Source organism: Peromyscus leucopus, chromosome 5, assembly GCF_004664715.2.
Source record: "Peromyscus leucopus breed LL Stock chromosome 5, UCI_PerLeu_2.1, whole genome shotgun sequence".
NCBI classification, from domain to species: Eukaryota; Metazoa; Chordata; class Mammalia; order Rodentia; family Cricetidae; genus Peromyscus; species Peromyscus leucopus.
In genome coordinates this window covers 13,882,012-13,905,966 of record NC_051067.1, presented here as the reverse complement: position 1 = coordinate 13,905,966, position 23,955 = coordinate 13,882,012, and the positions used below count along the sequence as shown (strand labels likewise).

At 44.6% G+C, this 23,955-nt stretch overlaps 1 protein-coding gene across 5 annotated transcripts in view; it reads left to right on the top strand.

Moving 5' to 3' along the window:
* The window catches only part of Iars1 (isoleucyl-tRNA synthetase 1), a 51,417-nt gene that overhangs the window by 11,198 nt on the left and 16,264 nt on the right, over window positions 1-23,955 (top strand). For all 5 annotated transcript variants that reach the window (XM_028863821.2, XM_028863819.1, XM_028863818.1 and 2 more), the window contains 18 exons: window positions 1,667-1,754; window positions 2,308-2,368; window positions 3,029-3,124; window positions 4,523-4,645; window positions 5,245-5,336; window positions 6,335-6,433; window positions 7,307-7,433; window positions 9,239-9,312; window positions 10,400-10,594; window positions 12,602-12,688; window positions 15,198-15,281; window positions 16,118-16,262; window positions 18,318-18,438; window positions 20,409-20,500; window positions 21,916-21,993; window positions 22,868-22,989; window positions 23,364-23,466; window positions 23,674-23,757. In XM_028863821.2, coding sequence (XP_028719654.1) covers window positions 1,667-1,754; window positions 2,308-2,368; window positions 3,029-3,124; window positions 4,523-4,645; window positions 5,245-5,336; window positions 6,335-6,433; window positions 7,307-7,433; window positions 9,239-9,312; window positions 10,400-10,594; window positions 12,602-12,688; window positions 15,198-15,281; window positions 16,118-16,262; window positions 18,318-18,438; window positions 20,409-20,500; window positions 21,916-21,993; window positions 22,868-22,989; window positions 23,364-23,466; window positions 23,674-23,757 — 1,871 coding nt within the window. The remainder of the gene's footprint in view (window positions 1-1,666; window positions 1,755-2,307; window positions 2,369-3,028; window positions 3,125-4,522; window positions 4,646-5,244; window positions 5,337-6,334; window positions 6,434-7,306; window positions 7,434-9,238; window positions 9,313-10,399; window positions 10,595-12,601; window positions 12,689-15,197; window positions 15,282-16,117; window positions 16,263-18,317; window positions 18,439-20,408; window positions 20,501-21,915; window positions 21,994-22,867; window positions 22,990-23,363; window positions 23,467-23,673; window positions 23,758-23,955) is intronic.

The following is a 23,955-nucleotide window of genomic DNA, read 5'->3' as shown; positions in this document are numbered from 1 at the left end:
GTTATCTGAGACCTTGTCTCACAAAAGGAAGAAAAAGGAAAAAAAAGAATTGAGAGCAAAGAAAACAGGTGCTTGTTCAGATACTGTTACACCTGTGTTTGTGTCAACACTTCATAGTAGACAAGGCGTAGAAGCTGCCTGTGTAGGTGCATGGCGAACATTATCCAGCCTTAAAGTGTGTGTGTGTGTGTGTGTGTGTGTGTGTGTGTGTGTGTAGTCTATTTGGTTCCTTCCTGAACCCTGGAGATGCCTGTTGGGAATAGCTGTTGTCCATATGGGATCCTAGCTCTGGAGTCTGTAGCTGCTTCTCTAAGGGGTTTATCATGCCATCGGGGCTAGTTTCCCATGTAAGCCATGAGTGTGAGCCTGGCACATTAGGGCCTTTCTGATAGATGTTTCAAATATAACTCGTGTGTGTGCATGACAGACACACACATACACGGACACTCCACTTGTGTACTTACATATTTTAACTCATTCTTGTCATATTTTATATTAAATGTGGACTTAGCATATAATAATGTTTCTGTGATTAACTACACCTGTGAAAACAGTTTTTGAATGAGTACAAAGGTCCTTAAAAGAGATTCATGGAGGGCTGGAGAGATGGTTCAGAGGTTAAGAGCACTGGCTGTTCTTCCAGAGGTCATGAGTTCAATTCCCAGCAACCACATGGTGGCTCACAACCATCTGTAATGAGATCTGGTGCCCTCTTCTGACCTGCAGGTGTATATGCAGACAGAACACTGTATACATAATAAATAAATAAATTTTAAAAAGAGAGAGAGAGAGAGAGATTCATGGAAATACCTGACAAGTGCTCTAGTAGGTTATAGTATATCACACTTTGTAGTGGGAGTTTAAATATCCGTGAGCTTTTGATTGGTTTGTTAGAAACAGTTTGTGGAACCTCCATAGAAACATTCAGTGGTGCTGTATGAAGGAATCAGGCAGGGGCTGAGGAACTGGGTAAGTGGGGAGAGAGAGGGAGAGAGTTATCTTTATGTTCTGCTGTACATGATGATAGTCACAGTATGTTAAGTTCACACATGCTGGAAGAGCACCTGAGTATCAGCTTATGGTTGTTCAGAGACGAAGAGAACCTAACATGTCTCACACACACTGGTTGTGATGCGTAAAAAATCATCTGAGTGAACTATCTGAGGGGGTGAGTTTAGAGGAATGTGGCTTTGCGAGCTACTTGAGTTGTTAATGTTAAGATTTGGGTGGAGGGTGCTTGTTTTGAGGCAGGGTCTCACTGTTTAGACCTTGTTGGCCTGTAACTCACTATGTGGACCAGGCTGGAATAGAACTCAAATCCACTTCCAAGGTGCTGGGATTAAAAGGATGTGCCTCCAGGCCTGGCTTAATGTTAGGACTTTTCTAACATTCACATATATTGCCTTTAGAAGGAGAAAATAAGGATTAATTTCCCAAGGCGGCCTTGGATGCAATTAATAATGGCCACCTCCCCTGCTGCCTTTGATGTCTTTGGCACATCTGGGCTAGCAGTGCTCCCTAGCTTTGCAGTATCCTCTGTGAGTCCAGGGCACACAGTAGGTACAGGTGACACAAGCTTCTTGGCACAAGAAACATGTCTGGTGTGTGTCTTCATAGTCAGCTAATCTGAATGTCACTAAGGTCCTCTTTTCCTTCGTTGTTATAGATGTTGCCAGGGGAAAACTGTTCATTTTAATGGAAGCCAGATTATCAGCCCTTTATAAGCTAGAGAGTGACTATGAGATCCTTGAAAGGTGAGTGTTCATATAGTCAGGTGTGTGTGTGTCTGTCTTTAGTTTTAAAAGAGATAAGTCTTTGTCATCCTAAAGCTCAATTGTTTAAGTTGTGTTTTAGGAACCAAATATGTTTAAGTCACACATTTCTGCATTTGGGACAATGGCTGCAAGTCTCAGGCAATGGTGACTTGGTCTAGATTTGGCTTCATTATTTTTATTTACTTTTTAATTTCTTTTATTTTGTGTGCTTATTATATGTGGGAGGGTGTGCACATGAATGCCATAGGTAAGCATCACATGTCCTCCTCAGTCACTGTCTTTGTTAGTTTTGAGATGGGCTCTCTCTCTGAACTTGGGCTCCCAGTTTAAGTTAAGTTTGCAAGTCCCGTGGGTGCCCCTGTTTCCTCCTCTCCAGCTCTGGAATTCTAGGCACACACCACCATTCCCAACTTTCTACACGTGTTTCAGGGATCCAAACTCTAGTTCTCATGCTTGAGCAGGATGCATTTTACTTACTGAACCGTCTCCCTGGCTTTTTTGCTTTGATTTACGGATTTATCTTCTTTTTAAGATTTCCTGGAACATCTCTGAAAGGCAAGAAATACAAGCCCCTGTTTGACTACTTTATTAAGGCAAGTTCAGAACTGTTACCCTGTGGCTCTCTGCGTTCATTTCCTTGATAATAGGACTGAGGTGATGAGTGCGATTCACATGGCCTCTTTATTAATACTGTTCTTGTGTGTCTGAATCCAAAACTCTGCTTTCTTATTAGAAAATTGCTTTCTCTTTGAATTAATTAGTGTTCTGTTACTGACCAGCTTGCTAGTCACATCTCTAGACTGGCCTTTTCCTTCCCATCTGTGCCTTGGCTCTAAGTTTGTCTCCTGTTTTCAATACCCTTTGCTTTTCTGTCATTGTATTGCTGAGTTCAGTTCACTTTCAAGTCTCTCCCTCTGTGTGTGTGTGTGTGTGTGTGTGTGTTTTCATGTCCATATGCATGTGGGTTTAAGTGCGTTGTAGGTGTGCATACATATGGAGGTCAGAGGTTGATGCCATATCTTTTTTTGATTGCTCTTCACTTTAATTACTGAGGCATGGTCTCCTGTGGAACCTGAAGCTTGCCAGTCAGCTGGTCTGTCTAGCCAAGCTTGTCCCAGGGACTCCTGTCTCCACTTCTCTGCATTTGTCTTCCTAATTTGAATTATTTCATCTCTTCTATTTACATGTTCAGTGGTTAATTTCAGGCTGTTCTCCTGTGTTCCGTCTAAGGCTTTGCGACCTTTCTCTTCCAGTGTAAAGAGAATGGGGCCTTCACAGTGCTTGTTGACCACTACGTGAAGGATGAAGAAGGCACAGGAGTCGTGCACCAGGCCCCTTACTTTGGTGCTGTGAGTAGCATTATCTTGCAGCTGTGTTTATGAGAAGTAAATGTCAGTGGCCACTTTGCCTGGGATGCTGAGTCACAAGTCTCATTAAGCTTCTCCCTCTTGCCAAGACCAATGGCGTTGGCCTTTTTCTGGGCTCATTGCCTCCAAAGATGGCATAGAAAACTTGGCGTCTGCAGTCTCCATTCCTCTTGTTGGTTTCTGGAAGCAGGTGAAGCCTTGAGTATTGTAAATTCTAATACAGCTGCTGCCTTTCTGCTAGCTTTCTTGCTAAGGTTAAATTGCAAATGTAGTAAAGTGCTCAGCATCCGTCACATGGAGTGTTAATGAGTGACACTTTGGATCCACTTCTGAAGCATCATGGTGTACCCTAGGAAAGCTGTGCCACCTGAAGCCTCTTTACTGAGTGATAGGAAATATTTAACTTGAGATCAGTACTGTCCTCCTTCATAGTCTCTTGATAGGATGCAAAGCTATATATGTACATCAAGCATTGTGTCTTCCATCTAGATGGGCTGTTGTTTTTCAAATATGCATATATATTGTTACAAATAAAATTTAACTTAGTGGAGGATTTTTGTTTTATTTTATTTGTTCGTTTGTTTAGTTTTGGGGTTTTGTTTTGTTTGCTTTTGGTTATTTTTGTTATTGTTTTTGTTTGTTTGCTTTTCGAGATAGGGTTTCTCTACCCTGCCTGTCCTGAAACTCACTCTATAGATCAGGCTGGCCTCAAGCTCACAGAGATCTGCTTGCCTCTGCCTCCCAAGTGCTGGAATTGAAGCCATGCACTAACATTGCCTGGCTTAGTTTTATTTTTTTGAGAAATGGTCCCACTCTATAGCCTTTATTCTTGACTGGCTATGTAGACTAGGCTACCCTTGAACTTGGAGACCCACCTGCCTCTGCCTCCTGAATGATGGAATTAAAGTTGTGCACCACTGACCAGGCTATGATTTAGTTTTAAAATGTTTGTATGTGGCGTCTCTAATTGTTGGGATGATTGAGCTAGATAACCTAACCCCTGTCTAGCTGTGAGGCCTAGATTCTGTAGGTAGTCCTTAAGCCATCTCCAGTTAGAAGCAGAAGGTTAACTAGATGCTATAAGATAGTATTGAAAGGCCGGGCGGTGGTGGCGCACGCCTTTAATCCCAGCACTCGGGAGGCAGAGGCAGGCGGATCTCTGTGAGTTCGAAGCCAGCCTGGGCTACCAAGTGAGTTCCAGGAAGGGCGCAAAGCTACAAGGAAAAACCCTGTCTCGAAAAACCAAAAAAAAAAAAAAAAAGATAGTATTGAAAAATTACCTTACAAATCTCTGTGAACTCAAGGTTTTCTCTTTCTGCACACATATACTTAGACACCTTTATCCCCGGCTGCCCCTCCCTCCTGTTCTTGTTTTCTCAGGATGACTATCGGGTCTGTATGGACTTCAACATTATTCAGAAAGACTCAGCCCCTGTTTGCCCTGTGGATGCTTCAGGCTGCTTCACAGAAGAAGTGACACATTTTGTGGGACAGTATGTGAAGGTCTGTGGTTTGTGTTACATGGAAGGGTGTCGAGCCCATCATACTTATTTCAGTTTGTTTTCCAGTAAGGAAATTTATTCAACTAATTAATCATTATTTACAGTTTTGTTAGAATTAATGTAGACGTTTTAAAATTTAAAGCATTTAAGATCAGCTCTCAGGAGCCACATTCAGAGGGCCTAATGTGTTTCGATGAGGAAGCATGCTGTAGTTTCATCAGCCGGGGTTGGGAGAACTGTACTGTAGATTGTCCTGGGGCAGCCTGTTATACTCAGGTCATCGTTTCCGTTTGTAAACTTCACTGCCTGAAAAGTTACAGTTATATTTTTAAATTAAGTAGCTAAAACGGAGCAGAGTAGTTTCCTGGGTTTTGTATTTTAATGTGGTGTTGAGGGTGAAGCCAAGAGGCTCATGCATTCTGGGTAAGCTTTCTACCCTCTAGGTGTATCCCAGCCCCCTGAACAGATGTCTCCCAATGACACCCAATTATTTGTGCCTTTTATTCATTATGCAATATCAGATCTTATCTTTATACTGTTATTAAGTTGTTATTAAGTATGCTGGGGAGCTCTGATGACTGCGTTTTACTTTTCTAACAGGATGCTGACAAACATATCATTAGGATGCTGAAGGAACAGGGCCGGCTGCTTGTGGCCAGCACCTTCACTCACAGCTACCCTTTCTGCTGGAGGTGAGAGGAAGCTGACTGTTGTCGTGGAGCGTCACAGCTGTGGGGACACTTGGGTGCTTGTGCCTGGGTAGTTTGTCCCATGATGTCCTTCAGAACTGCTGTTTAGAAGCAGCATTTTAGGAGAGAAATTGTGTGGGGAAAATACACATATGTACATATCTGTCTTGTGTTGTGATCACTTATTTTTTAAGATGACAAACATTTCTGAAATTTTATGATGGAATTTGTTTAGTTAACCAGGTTTTAGTGTAAGAACATCCTATAAACATTCAGATGAAAGTGTAGTGTTCGGTGCCCTGAAATTCGTCCTCACGTTTTCTCCCTTGCCCCTCCTCTATCAGAGGAACCCTTTTCTAAGGTTTTAAAAACAGAAAAAAAGAGCGTGTGTGTGTGTGTGTGTGTGTGTGTGTGTGTGTGTGTGTGTGTGTGTGTGCGTGTGTGCGCGTGCGCGTGCGCGCGCGCATGTGCACATGCACTCTCAGAAGCCAGAACAGTGTGTCAGGACTCCTTAAGCTGACGTTACAGGCTGCTGTGAGTGGTGGGTGCTGGGATCTAAATTTGGGTCCTCTGCAGGAGCAGCAGGCACTCCTTAACTGCTGAGTCATCTCTCCGGCCCCGAACTTTGCTCCACTTTTTACATTTATCTTTTTTGGTTTCTTTTGAAAGGACATGAGGAAGCTTAGACATCTGTGTTTGTTTGTTTTTCATTGATTTGTTTTATGTGTGTGTGCATGCCTGTGTGGAGGTCAGAACATGTAGAGGTTGGTTCTCACCATCCACCGTGTTGGTTGGAGATCGAACTCAGGTCATCAGGCTTGACAGCATGTCCCTTTACCTTCTGAGCTGTCTTGCTGGTCCAGACATGTGTAATGTAAAATAGAAGTGAATGTCAGCAGAAGGCTGAGCAGGTGGTAGTGATGCTAATTAGAAGAAAGTCAGTCTTGGGCTTGGTGCCTGTGTGTCTGTCTGACTGGCGGCATCCGTGTTCTGGTCCCTAGGTCAGACACTCCCCTCATTTACAAGTCGGTGCCCAGCTGGTTTGTGCGCGTGGAGCACATGGTGGACCAGCTACTGAAGAACAATGACCTGTGTTACTGGTGAGCATGAGATGTGTTCCTTCTATGGTCCTTTGCATGTAGTGAGTCTGGTTCATACTCCTCAGAACTAACTAGCCATCTCTGATTGTTGTAATTTGTAACTGTCTTTATTCTCTGGGTAAGGGACCCGGAAGCATATACAGTTGAAGTAATACCTGCTTACGACAGAAGATGTAAGAACTCACTTTTCCTTGTAAAACCCAAGTGTCACCTGCCTGTAATTTTCAGGATGAATTGACTTTGGGGAAAACAGCTCAGCCAGAAAAGGTGGCACACACCTTTGATCCCAGTACTTGGGAAGCAGAGGCAGGCAGACCTCTGAGTTCAAGACTAGCCTGCCCTACATAGTGAGTTCCAGGACAACCTGGGCTACACGGTGAGACCGTGTCTCAGAAACAAATGAACAAACAATCCTGTACTCAAACTATTAACTTTAATAATTTTCATTATAAAGACTAATGTGTATCTGCGAAAACCATTTATTTATACTTAAGCAGTTTGGGTGCTTGTTTTCCTGATAAGGGTTTTACAAAGAAAAGTGAGTTCTTACATCTTCTAGCATAAGCAGGCATTACATCAACTGTATATGATATGTGTGGTATCTTCAGCCCTTGGCATTACATAAACTTTGTCCTCCCCAGCTGCTCTTCCCAGAAAGTGCCAGCCCACCTCATGAATAAGCAAATAGGCAAAAAAAACAAAACCAAAAACCTTCTCGAACATGTGCAAATGCGACCGGTTCAGAGGACATGCTGGTTGGCAGCTTAGTTTAGTGTTTTCACAAAGCACCACACAGGCTTGTGTCAGTGTGGTTTATCATTTCTCACTTTCTGTTGTTCCTGTATGGCTGATGATGTAATCTGTCTGCGGCAGGGTCCCAGAGTTTGTACGAGAAAAGAGGTTTGGAAATTGGCTGAAGGAGGCACGTGACTGGGCAATTTCCAGGAACAGATACTGGGGCACCCCCATCCCACTGTGGGTCAGTGAAGACTTTGAGGAGGTGAGGCAGCAGATGGCTCTGTGTGGAATGTTGCTGAAGTTCTTTGTCGTGTTATATGGGTATGGTGTTAAAAATGTGGAATCTTACTGTCTTTCTTAATGATGGTTTACGATAATCTGTTTATGGGTTTAATTTTTATTTAAGTGCAGCTTTAAATTTTTAGTCTGTAAAATGGGGGGGAAAATAGTAAATTTTTTTTTCAATGAAATCCACACATTATATGGTGGGTGGGTGTTGTTTTGATTTCCCCCATCCCCTGCTACAACATTAAGTTTTAACTAACTTCAAGTTAAACTGACCTGTTGGGTGTGATGAACGCCTTCAATCTCAGCACTTGGGGCAGAGGCAGGTGAATCTGCCAGTCTCTGGCCAGCCTGGTCTTCTCAGAAAGTTCTAGGTGAGCCAAAGGGACATACTGAGACTCTGCCTCATAAAGAAAAAAAGGAAGGAAGGGAGGAAAAGAGGGAGGGAGGGAGGAAGAAAGCTACAAAGCAAGCTAAACTGCACTTATTAATAAAGCAAAGGGGAAACCTGGTGAATAAGAAACATCCCTAACATTTCACATCTTAATGTCTGAAATTGTGTTTGCTTGTATGTGAGTATAGATGTATACACTTGGGTAGGCAGACACTATTCCATGGCAGAACCTTCTGTCCAGTGTGGAGAGCATGCCAACAGCATTGAGCAGCAATACCCAAGGGTTTGGTGGATTTCCCACAAGGACCTGTGTAGCTGAAGTTTTCCTGTGTCCCGGCCTGTTGGCAGTTGGGGCAAATCTCTCCCACTCACGTCCCCCAAGTAAACACACAGAGACATATTACTTATAAACTGTATGGCCATGGCAGGCTTCTCGCTATCTGTTCTTATATCTTAAATTAACCCATTTCTATAAATCTAAACCTTGCCACGTGGCTCGTGGCTTACCAGTATCTTACATCATGCTTCTCCTCCTGGCGGTTGGCAGCGTCTCCTGACTCAGCCCATTTTCTCCCCAGCATTCTCCTCTCTCTTGTCCTGCCTACACTATCCTTCCTGCCTGGCTACTGGCCAATCAGCGTTTTGTTTATCAGTCAATCATAGCAACATATATTCACAGCATACAGGACATCCCACAGCAGGCCTGAGAGGCGACAGTGTAGTTACTGAGTCAGAAAGCTTTTCAGGACTGAAGGGGAGGAGCAGAGAAAGGCCATGGGTGCCTCTAAGAAACAGGGGACTTTCCCTGCATGAAACAGCCTCTCCTGCTGCTCTGACCCCTCCCTGTCACATGGTCCTCATTCCCTGATCCACCTACTCCTGTGACTCCTTGTGACTTGGGCTAACCTACTCCTGGTCCACCTACTCCTGTGACTCCTTGTGACTTGGGCTAATTTTATTTTTATATACTCCAAGCACAGTAACTTAGTTCTAGCCTTGACTTGGAAAGATAACAGATTAAAGAGCCAGATCCAGGTACAAGTAAGAAAGTAAGATGCCTTATGCTAATAGTCTAATTGTTTTAGGTAGGCATCTGATTATGATAAATCCCTGAGAAATACCTGTTGAGGTGGTGGCTGTCGTGCTGTGGGGGCCTGTGCTGAGACCCAAAGAAGAGTGACAGGAACAAAGTCAGACTGGCTTCTTGGGAGCTGACAGTCTTGCCTGAGAGACGAGCCCTGTTGTGATAGCTGCCCTTAGCCCAGAGTGCTCTGTTTTACACACTTGCAAAGAAAATCACGTCTCTAAAACTGATCAGAATGCTGCCTAAATGACCGCAGCACAGTCTCCTTGCCTCTGAGGGGCTCCTTTTATCTTTGCTTTGACAGGTAGTTTGCATTGGATCTGTGGCAGAGCTTGAAGAATTGTCGGGAACAAAAATCTCAGATCTCCACAGAGAGAGGTCAGTCCCCAAACACTGACTCACTGCCATGCTGTTGTCCTGGTAAGACCGGGAGTTACAGACCTGCACTGGTCTGTTCACTTCGTTTATGAGCCATGTTGGTTTGTGTTGATACATCCTTCCTCCTTGATGAAATGTCACATAACTTTGGTACGTGGCATTTCAGATTGAGAGCTCCTGGTTCTCAGCCTGTGGAGACAACTGCCCCCCCCCCCATTTTGAGACAAGGTATCACAATATAGTAACCCTTGCTGTCCTAGAACTCACTATGCAGGTCATGCTGGCCTTGATCTCACAGAGAGCCACCTGCCTCTGCCTCCTGCCCACGTGCTGGGATTAAAGATATGCACCACAACACCAGGCCTCCTTGTTTTTATTTGGATGTACATCACTTATCTACTAGGTGTGTGTGTTCTGAAAAGTGCATCATTAGACAAATTTATCATTGAACAAATATTCTGGAGTGAGCTTGCACAAACCTAGATGGTACAGATAGGTTCATCACTCTGGCCTGTTAATATAGTCATGATGCTTATATGTGAAATGGAAGTGGGTGTTGGCAGTATAACATGGCATACGGTTTTCCAGTGGGAGTAGGTATACGCCCAGTACTTAAAGTAGAAGCCAGACAAGACTGCTATAATCAACACTCAGGTGGTAGAGGCAGATACATTAGAGTTCAGAGCCATTCACAGCTTCATAGCAAGTTCAAGGCCAGCCTGGGCAATGAGGGTCTGTCTTAAAACTAGAAAAAAAATATATAGTAAATGCATAAAATGATTGCATAGTTGTTTGTGGTCACCATAACTGCAGTGAGCCATGCATGCTTTCATGTGCTCTATCTTCTTGCTGTGCAATAGCTTTGTTTGTTTCCCATCATCACAAAGCATTATGCCACACCATCACATGTACCATGTCACTAATAAAAAAAAATTCAGCTCTGTTATATCCTTATAGGACCACCACTGCTCATGTAGTCCCTTGTTTACCAAAATATTGTTGCGTACAGTCTTGTCAAATTGGCATTTCAACTGCAAGTTCTTCGGTACTTACAGTGAATAGAAGTGGCAATTTTTCTGTTTGTCAGCATCGACCACCTGACCATCCCATCCCGCTGTGGGAAAGGACTGTTGCGGCGTGTCTCCGAGGTGTTTGACTGTTGGTTCGAGAGTGGAAGTATGCCCTATGCCCAAGTTCACTATCCATTTGAGAGCAAGCGAGAGTTTGAGGACGCTTTTCCTGCAGACTTCATTGCCGAAGGCATTGATCAAACCAGAGGATGGTATGCCCCTTCTTTCTTTGGATATTTCTGTTGGTGTACTTTACCAAAAATATGTTTATTAAGTGCCCATATGCATCTGCCTGGTGCTGATGATGTGGTAGCGAGACAGGCTGTTCTGCCCTCTGCTCTTCCTGCCTAACATGGACACCAACGTGTCTTTCAAGTAGGAATCTTAGCTACAATAAAGCTATATCGTTACAGTTTTTGTTATTTCACACTGTGGAATATATCTATTAAATTGAAACAAAACTCTTTATACTTATTCTTATCTTGTTTATTTGAAATCTTGTACTCCAACATTTAAGTAATATTTGCAGTGACAATAAGCTGGATGCTAGAAATTGGAAGGTGGTTGGAAACGTGTTCGAAAGTTAAGTCCAGCCTATGCATTAACATTCTGGAAAAACCTAGGCATGTGGGGGATTTTGGAATGAGTTTCATTTAGCCAGTGCCCTGTTTGAAACAGTGCTATCATGCTCAGTAGGAGATCATTTACCTTCTTCTCACGGGTGGGCTCTGTGGCCCATGTGCTGACTTAGTGCATTCACTGTTCATGGTGCTGCAGGGTTGTGTCTAAAGAAGTGCTGTGGTTTTCTGCTAGACTTCCATGACCTGCAATGGGCTGTTCTCGGCCTCCAGTGACTCTACTAGAGGCTCTTCTAGGAACAGATTTTTGGGGGGTTTGTTCTTGTCTATTTTTTTCGTCTTTAAATATCTGTGTATGTGTGTGCTCACTTCTTGAGTGTGGTTTTGTGCATGTAAGTGCAGTGCCAAGGCCAGAAGTGGGTATCTGATTTTCTGGAAATAGAATTACAGGGTGATGTGAACCATGAGATGTGAGTGATGGGAACAGAACTCTGGTCCTCTGAAAGAGCAGTCTCAGCTTTAACTGCTCATCCATCTTTCCAGCCCCACAATTTCCTGGGTTTTTTTTTTTTGTTGTTGTTGTTGTTTTGTTTTTGTTTTTCCGAGACAGGGTTTCTCAGTGTAGTTTTGGAGCCTGTCCTGGATCTCGCTCTGTAGACCAGGCTGGCCTCGAACTCACAGAGATCTGCCTGGCTCTGCCTCCTGTGTGCTGGGATTAAAGGTGTGCACCATCACCACCCATCCCAATTTTCTGTTTTTAAGGAGGGTTGGATTACTTACCCATGAATGAGCTTATTTCTGTAGGGAAAAGTGAAGTCTGGCAGTTGTTAGACACCTTGTGGTTTCCTTGTCCTCACTGTCTGTTTCCGGTTCCCTCTTCTTTGCCTGAGCTGTCTCCTGGGCACCAGGTAGTGTCTTGTGGAACAGAAAAGGATGTCTGGGCAGGTATTGATATCAGGATTGGGCTTTGGTCTTCTCTTCTTCAGTTTGTGTCCCTTGATGTTCTTGAAGTACAGGAGCAGGTCAAGAGGACAGGAGAGCAGCTCCCTGGTAGAGGAAGCAAGTCAGAGTGGAACAAGAATATCCCCCCTTCACAGTGACAAGGCTGTGAACGCCGCCTAAGTGAGAGGCTTTTTACCTCCCCGAGTGGAAGCATTTTCTGGTTCTGTTCTAAGTGCCGTTTGTGTCTTTGGTCATCACATGGATCTTACAGGAAGCATAACATCTCTCAACTGGTGGTCTGGGAGTGCCTGTCTCCCTCACTGCAGATTTTTGTTTTAAGAAAATTGTATTTTGGCAATCAGACTGTAGTTTGATGGATGTGTCATGGGCATGATACATTTATATCTATCACTTTATATGATTATCAAGATGTATAATATAGGGCTGGCCCAGTGAGTTTATGCACTTACCACCAAGTCGGATATCCTTGCAGAACCCACAAGGTGGAAAGAGAGAACCAACTCCCGCAAGTTATCTTACTGCCACATGCCCCATAAGTAAACAATAAACAAATTAATTAAAGAAGTATAACCAATCAAAACTAAAAGTTCAGTCTAGTGAATAAATATACATTTTCCTGTGCTTAGATTCCTTTTCTACTCTTAATGAATTATTCTGGGTTTTTTTGTGTGTTTCCAGGTTTTACACCCTGCTAGTGCTAGCCACAGCCCTCTTTGGACAACCACCTTTCAAGAATGTGATTGTGAATGGACTCATCTTGGCAAGGCAGGTGTACCCTCTTTGTAGTGATACATACTCTTCATTCTTTATTCTGTCCTTGAAATTTGTCTTCAAAGCAACCATGTTCTGACTGGACCTCACTACTTCTTCTCTTTGAACAGGAATTTAGCACCACCACCTTCTAGTGCCCCGTTCCGTCTAGTCTCAAACTTGTTTGTTTTTTGTTGTTGTTGTTTCTTGTTTTTTACTTTGAGTCAGGGTCTCACTATGCAGCCCTGGCTGGCTTGGAACTTAATCCTGTAGGCAAGGCCAGTCTTGAACTCAGAGAGATCCGCCTGTCTCTGATTCATGCCTACCTATCTCAAACTTCTTACTCTCTCTAGATTTTTTTTTCCCCTTGAAGCAGAGTTGCCTTGGGTTTAACCTCCTACTGCCATAGTCTCTCAAGGGATGAGATTGTGGGTGTGTGCTATGGTCCCATGACCTGTCTCTGTTCCTGTATGGAGTCTTCTGCAATGCAGAGGAACAATCCGCATGAGGCAAATAGGAAATCCAGCTCAACAAGGTTCAGACTTTCAGAGTCTGACACTGGGCAGTTTATTTTGATGTACAGTATAACTTTGGAAAAAGGCTTCCTAGTAACAATTATGTCAATCCCATGTGCACAATAAAGCCTAAGGCGTGACTACATCAAAACTCTTTTGCAAAGTACATGTGACCTCTACTATAAAGATTGATTCTATAGCTTAAGAGCCTATAAGAGGATCTGGTGTGGTCTCAGCCATACACACACAGCCTAGAGGTCACCAGCCTATAAAGTATATGTGATGTTTCCCCTAAGAATGGGTTCTCTTGACTGAGAAATAAAACTAAGGATAAAGGTCTAGGGAGGGAGAGTCTGGGATCAGCAAAATAGCCTAGGAATCTGGGTGTGTCCTGGCCCTGCAGATAGCACAGATCACCAGGCTGTTAACTGCATCCACTCCAGCCCTCTGGGTGGAAAACAGGTATGCACACCAGTTCCCTTGCAGAGACAAGCCTGCGTGTTTGACATTCCTGGTTTCTCTAGTGCTTATCTGTGAGCACAAAGATACCTGTACTCTTACCCTGTACTCTCCTGTTTATTGAAGGTCTTGTTCTGTCTTCTCTGCTTAGTTCCACGTCTCTTAAGTAGGAAGACTATATTGGGAACCAGGCCTCCTGGAGTCAGAGCAAGGCATGATACCCAGATTATGTTAGTAGTAACAGTGTTTCTAGTGATGTCACTGGCAATGGAGTTACATTTGCTTAGCTTAGTAATGTGTAAGGTACTTTAGCATTTATGTCTTACTTAATCTGTGTTTCACTCTTAATGTGGACTTTTCTTTTTCTTTTTGTAATACATGACCATGCATATACAGTACCATGCATAACACATTACTCCTCAGAGTGATACGACATGGGCTCTGAAATACTGCCCTTTGGTAATGGAGGGCAGAGAAAATACCTTGCTGAAGATACACAGCAAAAAATGAGTTGTAAATTCCCATTCTGAACATAGGCATCAAGCTCCATAAATTCTGCTTTTTTTTTTCCCAGTTATTTCTTGTTGGTACTGAGATTCCCCCATGCTCTACCTCTGATCTGCACCCCCATTCCTGCCTTTTAGTGGTTTTCTTGGCTGATGAGATGGCTCAGCATGCAAAGCCCTTCTGTGCAGGCCTGATGCCCTAAGGTCATTCCCCAGAACCAATGGTAAAGTGGAGGAATGCCAACTTATCACAGCTGTCCTCTGAGCTCCATGTGCACCGTGGCACATGTACACCCACGCGCACACACACATCCTCCGTATGCTGCTTTCTCATGTGTGTAGGTTCCTGTACTCACCAGCACAGCCATGACATTACATGGCTTCACCACCATAGGATCCTGTTGCTACCCTTACCTCTCCATCCCTGTTCCCACTTTCTCTGGAATCAATACATGCTGAGACGCTTTTCTGCTCCAATCCACCTTGAAGCTTCCCTAACGATTTATTGTGGTGTTAAAAAAGACATTCCATGGCTCTGAGGGCAAAGGCACCTTCTGTGCAGACTTGACTCGGATCCCTGGAACCCACATAAGGAAGGAAGGAGAGAGCCGACTCCATAAAGGTGTCTGATCTCTGCCTGAGTGCCATGGCCCATGCCTCATACACGTACAGCAAGCATATACACATACACAGTAACAAAAAACATTAATATAAAAGAACAAAAGCTGAGTAGTGGTGATACATGCTTTTAATCCCAGCACTTGGGAGCAGATGTAGGTGAACCTCTGAGTGTGAGGCTAGTCTGGTCTACAGAGTTCTAGAACACCCAGGGCTACACAGAGAAACCCTGTCTGAAAAAGAAAGAAGAAGAAAAAAGAAACCCTAAAAATAGAAACAAAGACCCTGTGCCATTGTGACTTAGACTAGCTTACATCTCAGTTGCCCCTTCCATTTGCATTTGTGTGCGTGCGTACAGTCTGCATCCATAGATAAAGACCAGCTATATTTACTTATTTGATTGGTGTCTACTTTCTGTTTTACAAGTGATGGCCAAAAAATGAGCAAACGGAAAAAGAACTACCCAGATCCGGTTTCCATCATCAATAAGTATGGTTCCGATGCCCTCAGGTAGGATGCAGTCCTCTGCTCCTGTGTATCTCCTGACCTGTAGGTACCGTTCTCAGGTTGCTAGATAATTAGCTTTAAGTGTTGGGTCTCTATATGGGGAGTTACATTTTTATAGTTCGTGATTTTCAAACCTAGAAGTCTTGGAGTAGAAACTGTCCTGGATACCATGAGCCACCCATGACCACCCAGGCGGTGCAGGTTTTCTCTACCTCAGCTCCTTTCTAGGTACCATCTTGTTGCTTAATTAGAATGATCTTATGGCGGGAGGGGGGTCTTGCATTTACAGAGCTGTGTAAGATGTATTTACACCAGAACAAATAAATTAACCTCTAAGAGGTTCTAGAGAACTTTACTACTGCTTGAGACAGTCATGCTCCTGAAATCTATCGTGTTTAGGTGGCAGAGGCCTAGCAAGCTTGTTCAATATCTCCGTGTCGTAGGTGACACCCACTCCCAAACCCATGCTGTGCGCCTTCAGACAGTTCCCTGTGGCCTGGAAACAGAGAGGCTAGCCTTCCACTCATTCGTCTGTCAGGCTTCTGTTTGACCCATTGTCCATTTGTGCTGGGCCACTCTCCACAGTGAGGGCTGTCCTCCGGACTGTAGCCGTGCCCCTGGTGAACCGGGGTGCACCTGCGGTGGGGGTGCGAGTGTGTGAGCACTGTTCCTCTTCAGTAGAAAAGTAGAGTTGAGCTGGTCTTCTTAGTCCTTAGTAAAGGAGAAGGACTTCTGTGATCGTCAGAGGAACTAGAATGCTTGCCTTCTCACTGTTACAGCAGGAATACTTGGTTTACCGTCTGTGTCACTTTGCTTTGTAAATGTTCTGCTTCTTCCAGGTTGTATCTGATCAATTCCCCTGTAGTGAGAGCAGAAAACCTCCGCTTTAAGGAGGAAGGCGTGAGGGATGTCCTCAAGGATGTGCTGCTCCCATGGTACAATGCATACCGATTCTTCATCCAGAACGTCTTTAGGCTTCACAAGGTATGGATCACATTGGGCCGTGTGTACTGAGCTATGAGGTGGGACTCTGGGACCTCGAGGCCACTTTCTTCTTTTGTCTGCTGTTGTTAGATAACCCAAAGCCATGAGGAAGCCTTACATGATGAAGCAAGAGGTGTCTGGTCCTCTGTTGGACACGGCCTCCTCTGTATAAAGAGGTGTGTCATAGTTTGGTCAGCCAGTTCTTTGTCCCGGAGATTTCATGTTGAGTGAGGTTCCCTTCTGTTCCTGAAACTGGTGGGATGTGGAATTAAAGACAGTATAAGAGTCAGCTACTGAGAGAGTTATCTGATGAAGGGCAGGGCCAGACCCTGCCCCTTGAGAGTGTGGTCAGGGAAGACTTGTAAGGGGGAGGGAGCCTTGGGCTCAGACAGTGACAGCAGCTCAGAATGGGTTGCTAGGATTAAGAATAGTAGTTGGGCCATGCGGAGGTGGCGGGCGGCACACACCTTTAATCCCAGCACTTGGGGCAGGGGCAGGCGGATCGCTGAGTTTGAGGGCAGCCTGGTCTCCCGGGTGAGTTCCACGACAGCCTGGGCTACACAGAGAAACCCTGTCTCTGTAAAAATAGTGAGGATGTATGTGAACCTGTGCTTCAGATTGGTCTGTTCATCCTCTGCTCTCGGGACGCCATCCTGAGGAGCCCTGTGTCTGCAGCCACCTCTTCTGACCCCAGCCTGACTGCTGTCAGTGCCCAGCATCTTTATCACTGGGATGTGTTTCTGTATTGTGTGCATGTTATGGCGGAGCTCCTCTTGTGTTCAGCTTCTTATTCCACACCTACCAATAGAACTGCTGGTAACTTACTGCTCAGTGGTACAGTGTGACCCTTGAGTAGCCTGAGTAGCCCAGAAGCTAGCAAGTAGGACAGTGGTCCATTCGCCTGCTTCTGCTGCCTCTGGGTTCAACTTAGCTCTTCTACTGAAAACAAAAGGGAAGTAGTATTTACAAAGGACTTCCATAGTGCACTTTCCCCTGGAAATTGAGAAGAGCAAGCATCTCCCGTAGGCGGTCAGCATCCCTCTCTTTGTAATTTTGCTAACTCTTCTGCACATGGTGCTGTGCTCTGCAGACCTCTGTCGGTGTGGAACTCGCCTGCCCACAGAGGCCCATCTGTACACAGTAAGGCTGCACCCACTGTGAGGTGCTCAAACCCAGGCGAATAGTCTTCACCACGGCTCTGCCAACAAGCTGCTGTCTGAGAAGCGTAGCTTGCGGTGAGTTCAGTTTGCAGAGCAGGAGCAGGTGAGATGCCTTCAGGATCAGGGAGGGCTCTTGCAAAGCAAAAAGGAGATAGGAAGGGTTCTGGGCTCCTGGCACTTGTTTTAGTGAGTAAAGGACTATCCAGTTCTTGAAGGAAGGATTTACAGTCTCCTTCTGTAGGTTTATGGTAACTCAACCCTAAGTTCTCTAATTCTTACGTAAAATCAAGATTCATTGAGGATTTGATGGTGCCCATCCTGGATATTACTGAGTGTCAGATTTTGGCTTGCTAGCAGGGTCTGGGATTATTTTGTATTTTTTTTTTTTTTCCGAGACAGGGTTTCTCTGTGTAGCTTTGCGCCTTTCCTGGGACTCACTTGGTAGCCCAGGCTGGCCTCGAACTCACAGAGATCCGCCTGGCTCTGCCTCCCGAGTGCTGGGATTAAAGGCGTGCGCCACCACCGCCCGGCTATTTTGTATTTTTATTACTTCCTTTCATTTTACTGAAAGAAAGCATTTGGTTGGCCTAGAGAAATGGCCCAAAAGGTAAGAAAGAGTACTTTTTGTTTTTCCAGAGGACTGGAATTTGGTTTCCAGCACCCATATTATGTGGCTCGTGTCCACCTATAACTCCAGCTCCATGAGATCCAATGCCCTCTTCCAATGTCTATGGACACAAGCACATAGGTGGTACATAGGCTCACGTGCATGTGCGTGCTTGTGTGCGCAACACACACACACACACACACACACACACACACACACAAGTTATTTTTCTCTGGCATTAGTTCCCCCTTTGTGTATGTGACCGTCTCCCTGCATGTCTGTATGTAGGAAGATGGCGTGGAATTCCTGTACAATGAGCACACAGTCAGAGAAAGCCCTAACATCACAGACCGGTGGATCCTGTCCTTCATGCAGTCTCTTATTGGGTTCTTTGAGACCGAAATGGCAGGTGAGTCTTTGTATGCTGTCTTCTCAGGACTGAGGACTGTTTTCTCTCTTTATAATTTTTCTTCTGGTATTTTTAACTGTTTTCCCTTATTAACATGGAGGACATTTTGGGAGATAACACAGATAATTTTTTTTCAATAACCCTGAAGTATAGGTTTGATAAGGCCCATTAGTTGTAGAAAGGAGTTTATTTCAGGGCTCTGGAGAATTTTGTCTGAGGAGTGCAGTACAGACTTGTTCTTGTGCAGAGGATCGTCCGAGAACCATACCATCTGTAAGTGGAGTTTTCCCATCTTAGGATCTACTTCCAAATTACCACACAGAGGCCTATTTTGATTTTTAGTTTTTTTTCCAAGACAGGGTTTTCTCTGTGTAGCTTTGGAACCTGTCCTGGAACTCGCTCTGTAGACCAGGCTGGCCTTGAACTCACAGAGATCCGCCTGCCTCTGCCTCCCAAGTGCTGGGATTAAAGGTGTGTGCCACTACCGTCCAGTGGCTTATATTAATTGTAAATGCTTGGCCAATAGCTCAGGCTTATTACTAACTAGCTCTTACATTTTAAGTTAACCCATATTCCATATTTACCCTCTGTCACGTGGCAGTACCCTTATTAGCATGGCACATTCATATACTGCTCCCTCTGCATCTGACTGGCGACTTCTGACTCCACCCTTCTTCCCATCATCCTTAGTTTGGTCGCCCCACCCATATTTTCTACCTGGCTACTGGCCAATCAGTGTTTTATTAAACCAATTTGAGTGACAAGTCTTACAGTGTACAAGAGGATTGTTTCACAGCAGCCATCTTTCAACACTAGCTGCCATGATTTCCCATGAAACTGAGTCTAGGACAGAACCCAGTCTGCATAGGAACTAGATAGAGCAGTGTCTGCATGATAAGGGTCATGCACAGGAAGCTAGTCACCCTTGGAGGACAACTCCTGGCCCAGACTAGGTCCTAGCTTTTTTCACCTGCCCCCTGCATACCCACAACGTCCCTATCAACAAGACCTTTAAGGAACATGTCTACAGGGTGGTAGTGGCATCTGTGGGAGTTGCCAGGTACTATTAGTTCCCTCAGGAAGAGCTGCTACTGTCTCTATGCTATGTGTCCTCATTATATGTGAGAGTCACTTCTCTCTAGAAGATGAGACCTGAACACAGGAATTTCAGGCTTCCAGAAAGGGAAGTATGGTAAACTCTAGATATAACATGGACTGGTGGCCTTTCCTCTTCAACAGAAAAGGCCCCAGTTGCTGAAACCACTTATCTAGAAGTGTTTGGCCGCTCATGACTGTGGCCCTGAATTCTGGTTTCTGTGAACCACAGCAGGAGCAGCTCTGCCCTTTGCATCTTCTCCTGGGGGTGCCACAGTGGCACTGTCAGCAGTTTGTCTGGATAGTTCTTCTCAGTGGGGGGCTGTGCTTGCTTGGTCAGATGCTGAGCAGTGTTGCCATGCCACATATTTGTACCACGAGACTATCTCCTCAGGGCTTACCAGATATTGTCCGTGGGCAAAAATGGCCCCTGCCCAAGCATTGCTGGCATGTGCTGTGCCTCTCGGCATCTAAGGCAAGCTTCTACTACATTCTAGTCATGTGGGAGGCAGCAGTGGTGTGGAGCTGGGTTCTGTTGTTGCTCTTCGACCCTCTGTGCACCACGCTGCATAGCATCATAGAATAGGGTCCAGTTTTTCTCACCTATGTGGGTTTGCTTGTAGCTCACTGTCGTTTTTTGTCTGTGTGTGTGTGTGTGTGTGTGTGTGTGTGTGTGTGTGTGTGTGTTCCCAAACACCTATGCTGCCATGTCATATGTTCTTGATATATGAGACATCTGTTTGGTCAGTTCCAATTCTCACTGTTCCCTTAAGGAGGGGAGCACCTTGGATTGGACGGGTTGCTAATTCTTTATGACCTAGCTCTACCCCACTCAAGGCCTGGCCTGGGATGCCTGACTGCTACCTTGCTTTTAGCTTACAGACTATACACTGTGGTGCCTCGCCTGGTCAAGTTTGTAGATATTCTGACCAATTGGTATGTCCGAATGAACAGGAGAAGATTAAAGGTAAGCACTAGTGGGAACAAAATGTCTGAAGTTTCAGGGTCAAAGAAAAATAAGAAATGCTAGGCAGTGGTGGTGCATGCCTTTGATCCCAGCACTCAGGAGGTAGAGGCAGACAGATCTCTTTGAGTTCGAGGCCAGCCTGGTCTACAGAGAGAGTTCCAGGACAGCTGGGACTGTTACACAGAGAAACCCTGTCTCAAAGAACAAAAATAAAAGAAGGCCTATATTCGAGGTCCAAGGGAAACAGCATTGTCAATGCTCTATTCCAAAGATGTCTTCTGTTTATAGTACAGTAGCTGTACCATAGTGGTTACAGTCGGCAGGATGGGACTTAGGAATTCTAACGTCATCCTGCATATTCTCATAACACACTGAGGACAAGTCATTAGGGGTGAAGTGTCCATGCCAGTGCAGGACTGAACTGAGCAGACCTCTTAGAATTGTGCAAATACTGTCAAGTATGGCTATAATCCTTAAAGGAAGCTGTTCTGGGAGATGTGACAAATAACTCTTCACCCTAGTTAGTGTACCAGTGACAGCCCAAGAATTGCCTCCATCCGAGTCTCATTGTGTGAACCAGTGAGTTTATTGCGGTTCCTTATAGGAGGATGGATGAGGGGTTATAGGATCATGGATGACTCCAATGCAGCTGTATCAGCAACACAAAGCTGCCCACCATGGTGACAGCTCCAGCAGGCAGCATTCCTGCAGCTCCCTGCACAGCTTGGAGGCAGTTTGGCTGGGCCAGCCATCCCTGCAGCAATTGTTTCTGCTTACAAAACCCTGGGAAGGGGACTCCTGGGAGTGAAGGGCTTGCTTTACTTGTGTGCTTTTTAGCCTCGTTCCTGGAGGGAATGCTCCAGTTTGGAGGATATAGTTATACAACAGGGGCACCTCTTTGTGTAACCTCTTTGTGTCTCTCCACCCAGAGAGACAGTGACCAAGTGTTTGCTGGAGACAGAATTCTTAGCTGTTGGGGTTTTAGGATGAGCACAGCATGGACCCTGGTCTCCAGACATACTGGCTTGTGCGGAATTTATACTGAGATAAGTCAGTGACAGCTTCCTCACTGCAGGCAGTTTTTCTTACTATGAATCAGTAGTTACTTTAAAAGCACACAGTATATACCTTTTTTTAAAAGTAAAAATTTACCCAATTCCTCTTGTTTTATTGGAATCCATCTTAAACTGCCCCCCCCCCCCACACACACACACACACGTTCGAGTCCATAGTCAGTCTTTGTCTCCCAGTTACAGGGCCACTTCCCCATTTGTCTGGCCTCCAATAGAGGTGATCAGGGGGACAGCAGACTACTGTCCCATGCTGGCCTCTCTGCCCTGCATGGCCCCAGGGCTGATTTGTTTTGATGATATGCTTACTACTAGCAGCTGAATGTTTATCCTTTTACTCTTTAGGGTGAGAATGGGATGGAAGACTGTGTTATGGCTCTGGAGACATTGTTCAGTGTCCTGCTTTCTCTGTGCAGACTGATGGTGAGCTATTGAACCCCTTTCCAAAATTGAGCTACATTCAGCGACCCCTGCTGCAGCAACACACCTGTTCTCTATAGATGTGGCGCCTATCTGTAGCCCCTATTCAGAAATCCAGCAGCTCATGTGTCTAACCCTTATTCTAAGCACCAGCTGAGAAATACTAAGTGCTTAATCATTGGCAGTTCAGCATTTAGACAGGTTCTACTCTTAGAAAGGTGAGACATAAATCATGTTAACGTGACTTGTAATTGTGAGTAATGAAAAGATTGCTAAACTCGTACTTAAGTGACCAAACATATCCTAACTTAGCACTGGTGGGAAAATGTGTGCTTATTTGACACGGACTCCTGTTAGTTAAGTGAATTAAGTGGCACATGAGTGGGAAGGCTGCCGCTTCAGTTTCCTGTGTCCTGTTCTGCTCCAGTGTAGTGTTTCATGCCTTCGGTTGAGTCTCTAAAGTTCACGGGAGAGTTTACCCTCATATAGGATCTTGGTGCCATCCACATCTAGCTTCCTACACCTGCATCCTGTGATACAAGTGGGTTTTTCTGCTCTACAAATATAGTTTCTAGGTTTTAAGATAGTTAATCTTTGTGTAAGTAGACTTAACTGGTATTTGTTCAAGGGCTCCTGGTTTGGTTTTATTTTGGGTATCAAGACATCAAGAGATATTTTGAGTCCTGTGATATAGCCCTACTACGTGTGCTTCATACATATGAAGTCATTTCTTTGAAAAGGGATGCCTAATAACCAGTCTATGTCTGTGTATCGCTGTATCGTTCTCTAAAGTGACTAGTTTTCATTTCTCAGTCTAAATGAGATCAACTGATGATGGGTGTATCTGAATGATATTCTCTCCTCCATCCTCATACAGGCTCCTTACACACCATTTCTTACTGAATTGATGTACCAGAATCTAAAGATGCTGATTGACCCTGTTTCTATCCGGGACAAGGACACACTCAGCATTCACTACCTCATGCTGCCACGTGTTCGGTAGGAATCAAATACAGAAACGTCACCTAGGCCATGGGAAAGGGAAGGACATGTAGATCCTAGGCTTCCCAGGAAGGAATCGGGAGAGGACTCATTTCCCTGCTCTACCTCCTGAATCCCTCATCCCACCTGGGCTGATGCTGTCACTCTTTAGCTACTGGGGCCCATCTGGATAGGAGCCTCCTCTAGAGTTATGGTTAGGTGAGATGTAAACACCTTGGGAGCTCCTGTGTGCCCCTCAAGGTAGGAGTGAGTGATGTCTTGTCTCGGGTATCACTGGAGACCTCACCTGATCCTCTTTGTCACTTAAGCATAACGGTTTCAGATTTTCACCTTTTAAAGGTAATGATCTTTCATATTCTTATGTTTATCAGAGAAGAACTGATTGACAAGAAAACGGAGAACGCAGTGTCTAGAATGCAGTCCGTGATTGAACTTGGGCGAGTGATACGAGACCGGAAAACTGTTCCAATAAAGGTTTGTTTGGACTTTTTTTAGATACCAGATTGACACAGACCTATGTCTTAAGAAACTTTAATGTAGACCTTCCGGCAGTGGCATAATTCTTTGTCCTTTTCTGCAGTAAAGTATGAATGGCTTGGCACTAGGTTAGCTAAACACTCGGGTAAACTTTGCCATTTGGAGGAATTGAACCCTAGTTGTTTCCCCTCTCTTCCCTTCTAGTATCCTTTGAAGGAAATTGTGGTTATTCACCAAGACCCAGAAGCTCTTGAGGATATCAAGTCCTTAGAGAAGTATATCATTGAGGTAAGGTCAATGATGGGCCTCTTCAGATTTTTTTCTTTGGGACAGTTATTTTAGGAGGTATTTCTCAAGGAAGTTCTTTTATTCCTTTGCAAATTGCTACTTGCATAACCATCATGAAGTTTTACATGATCAGTGGATTTCTTTACTCTCATCTACTCTTCCTCAGAGTAAATTTTTATAGTTAACAGAAAAGCTTTG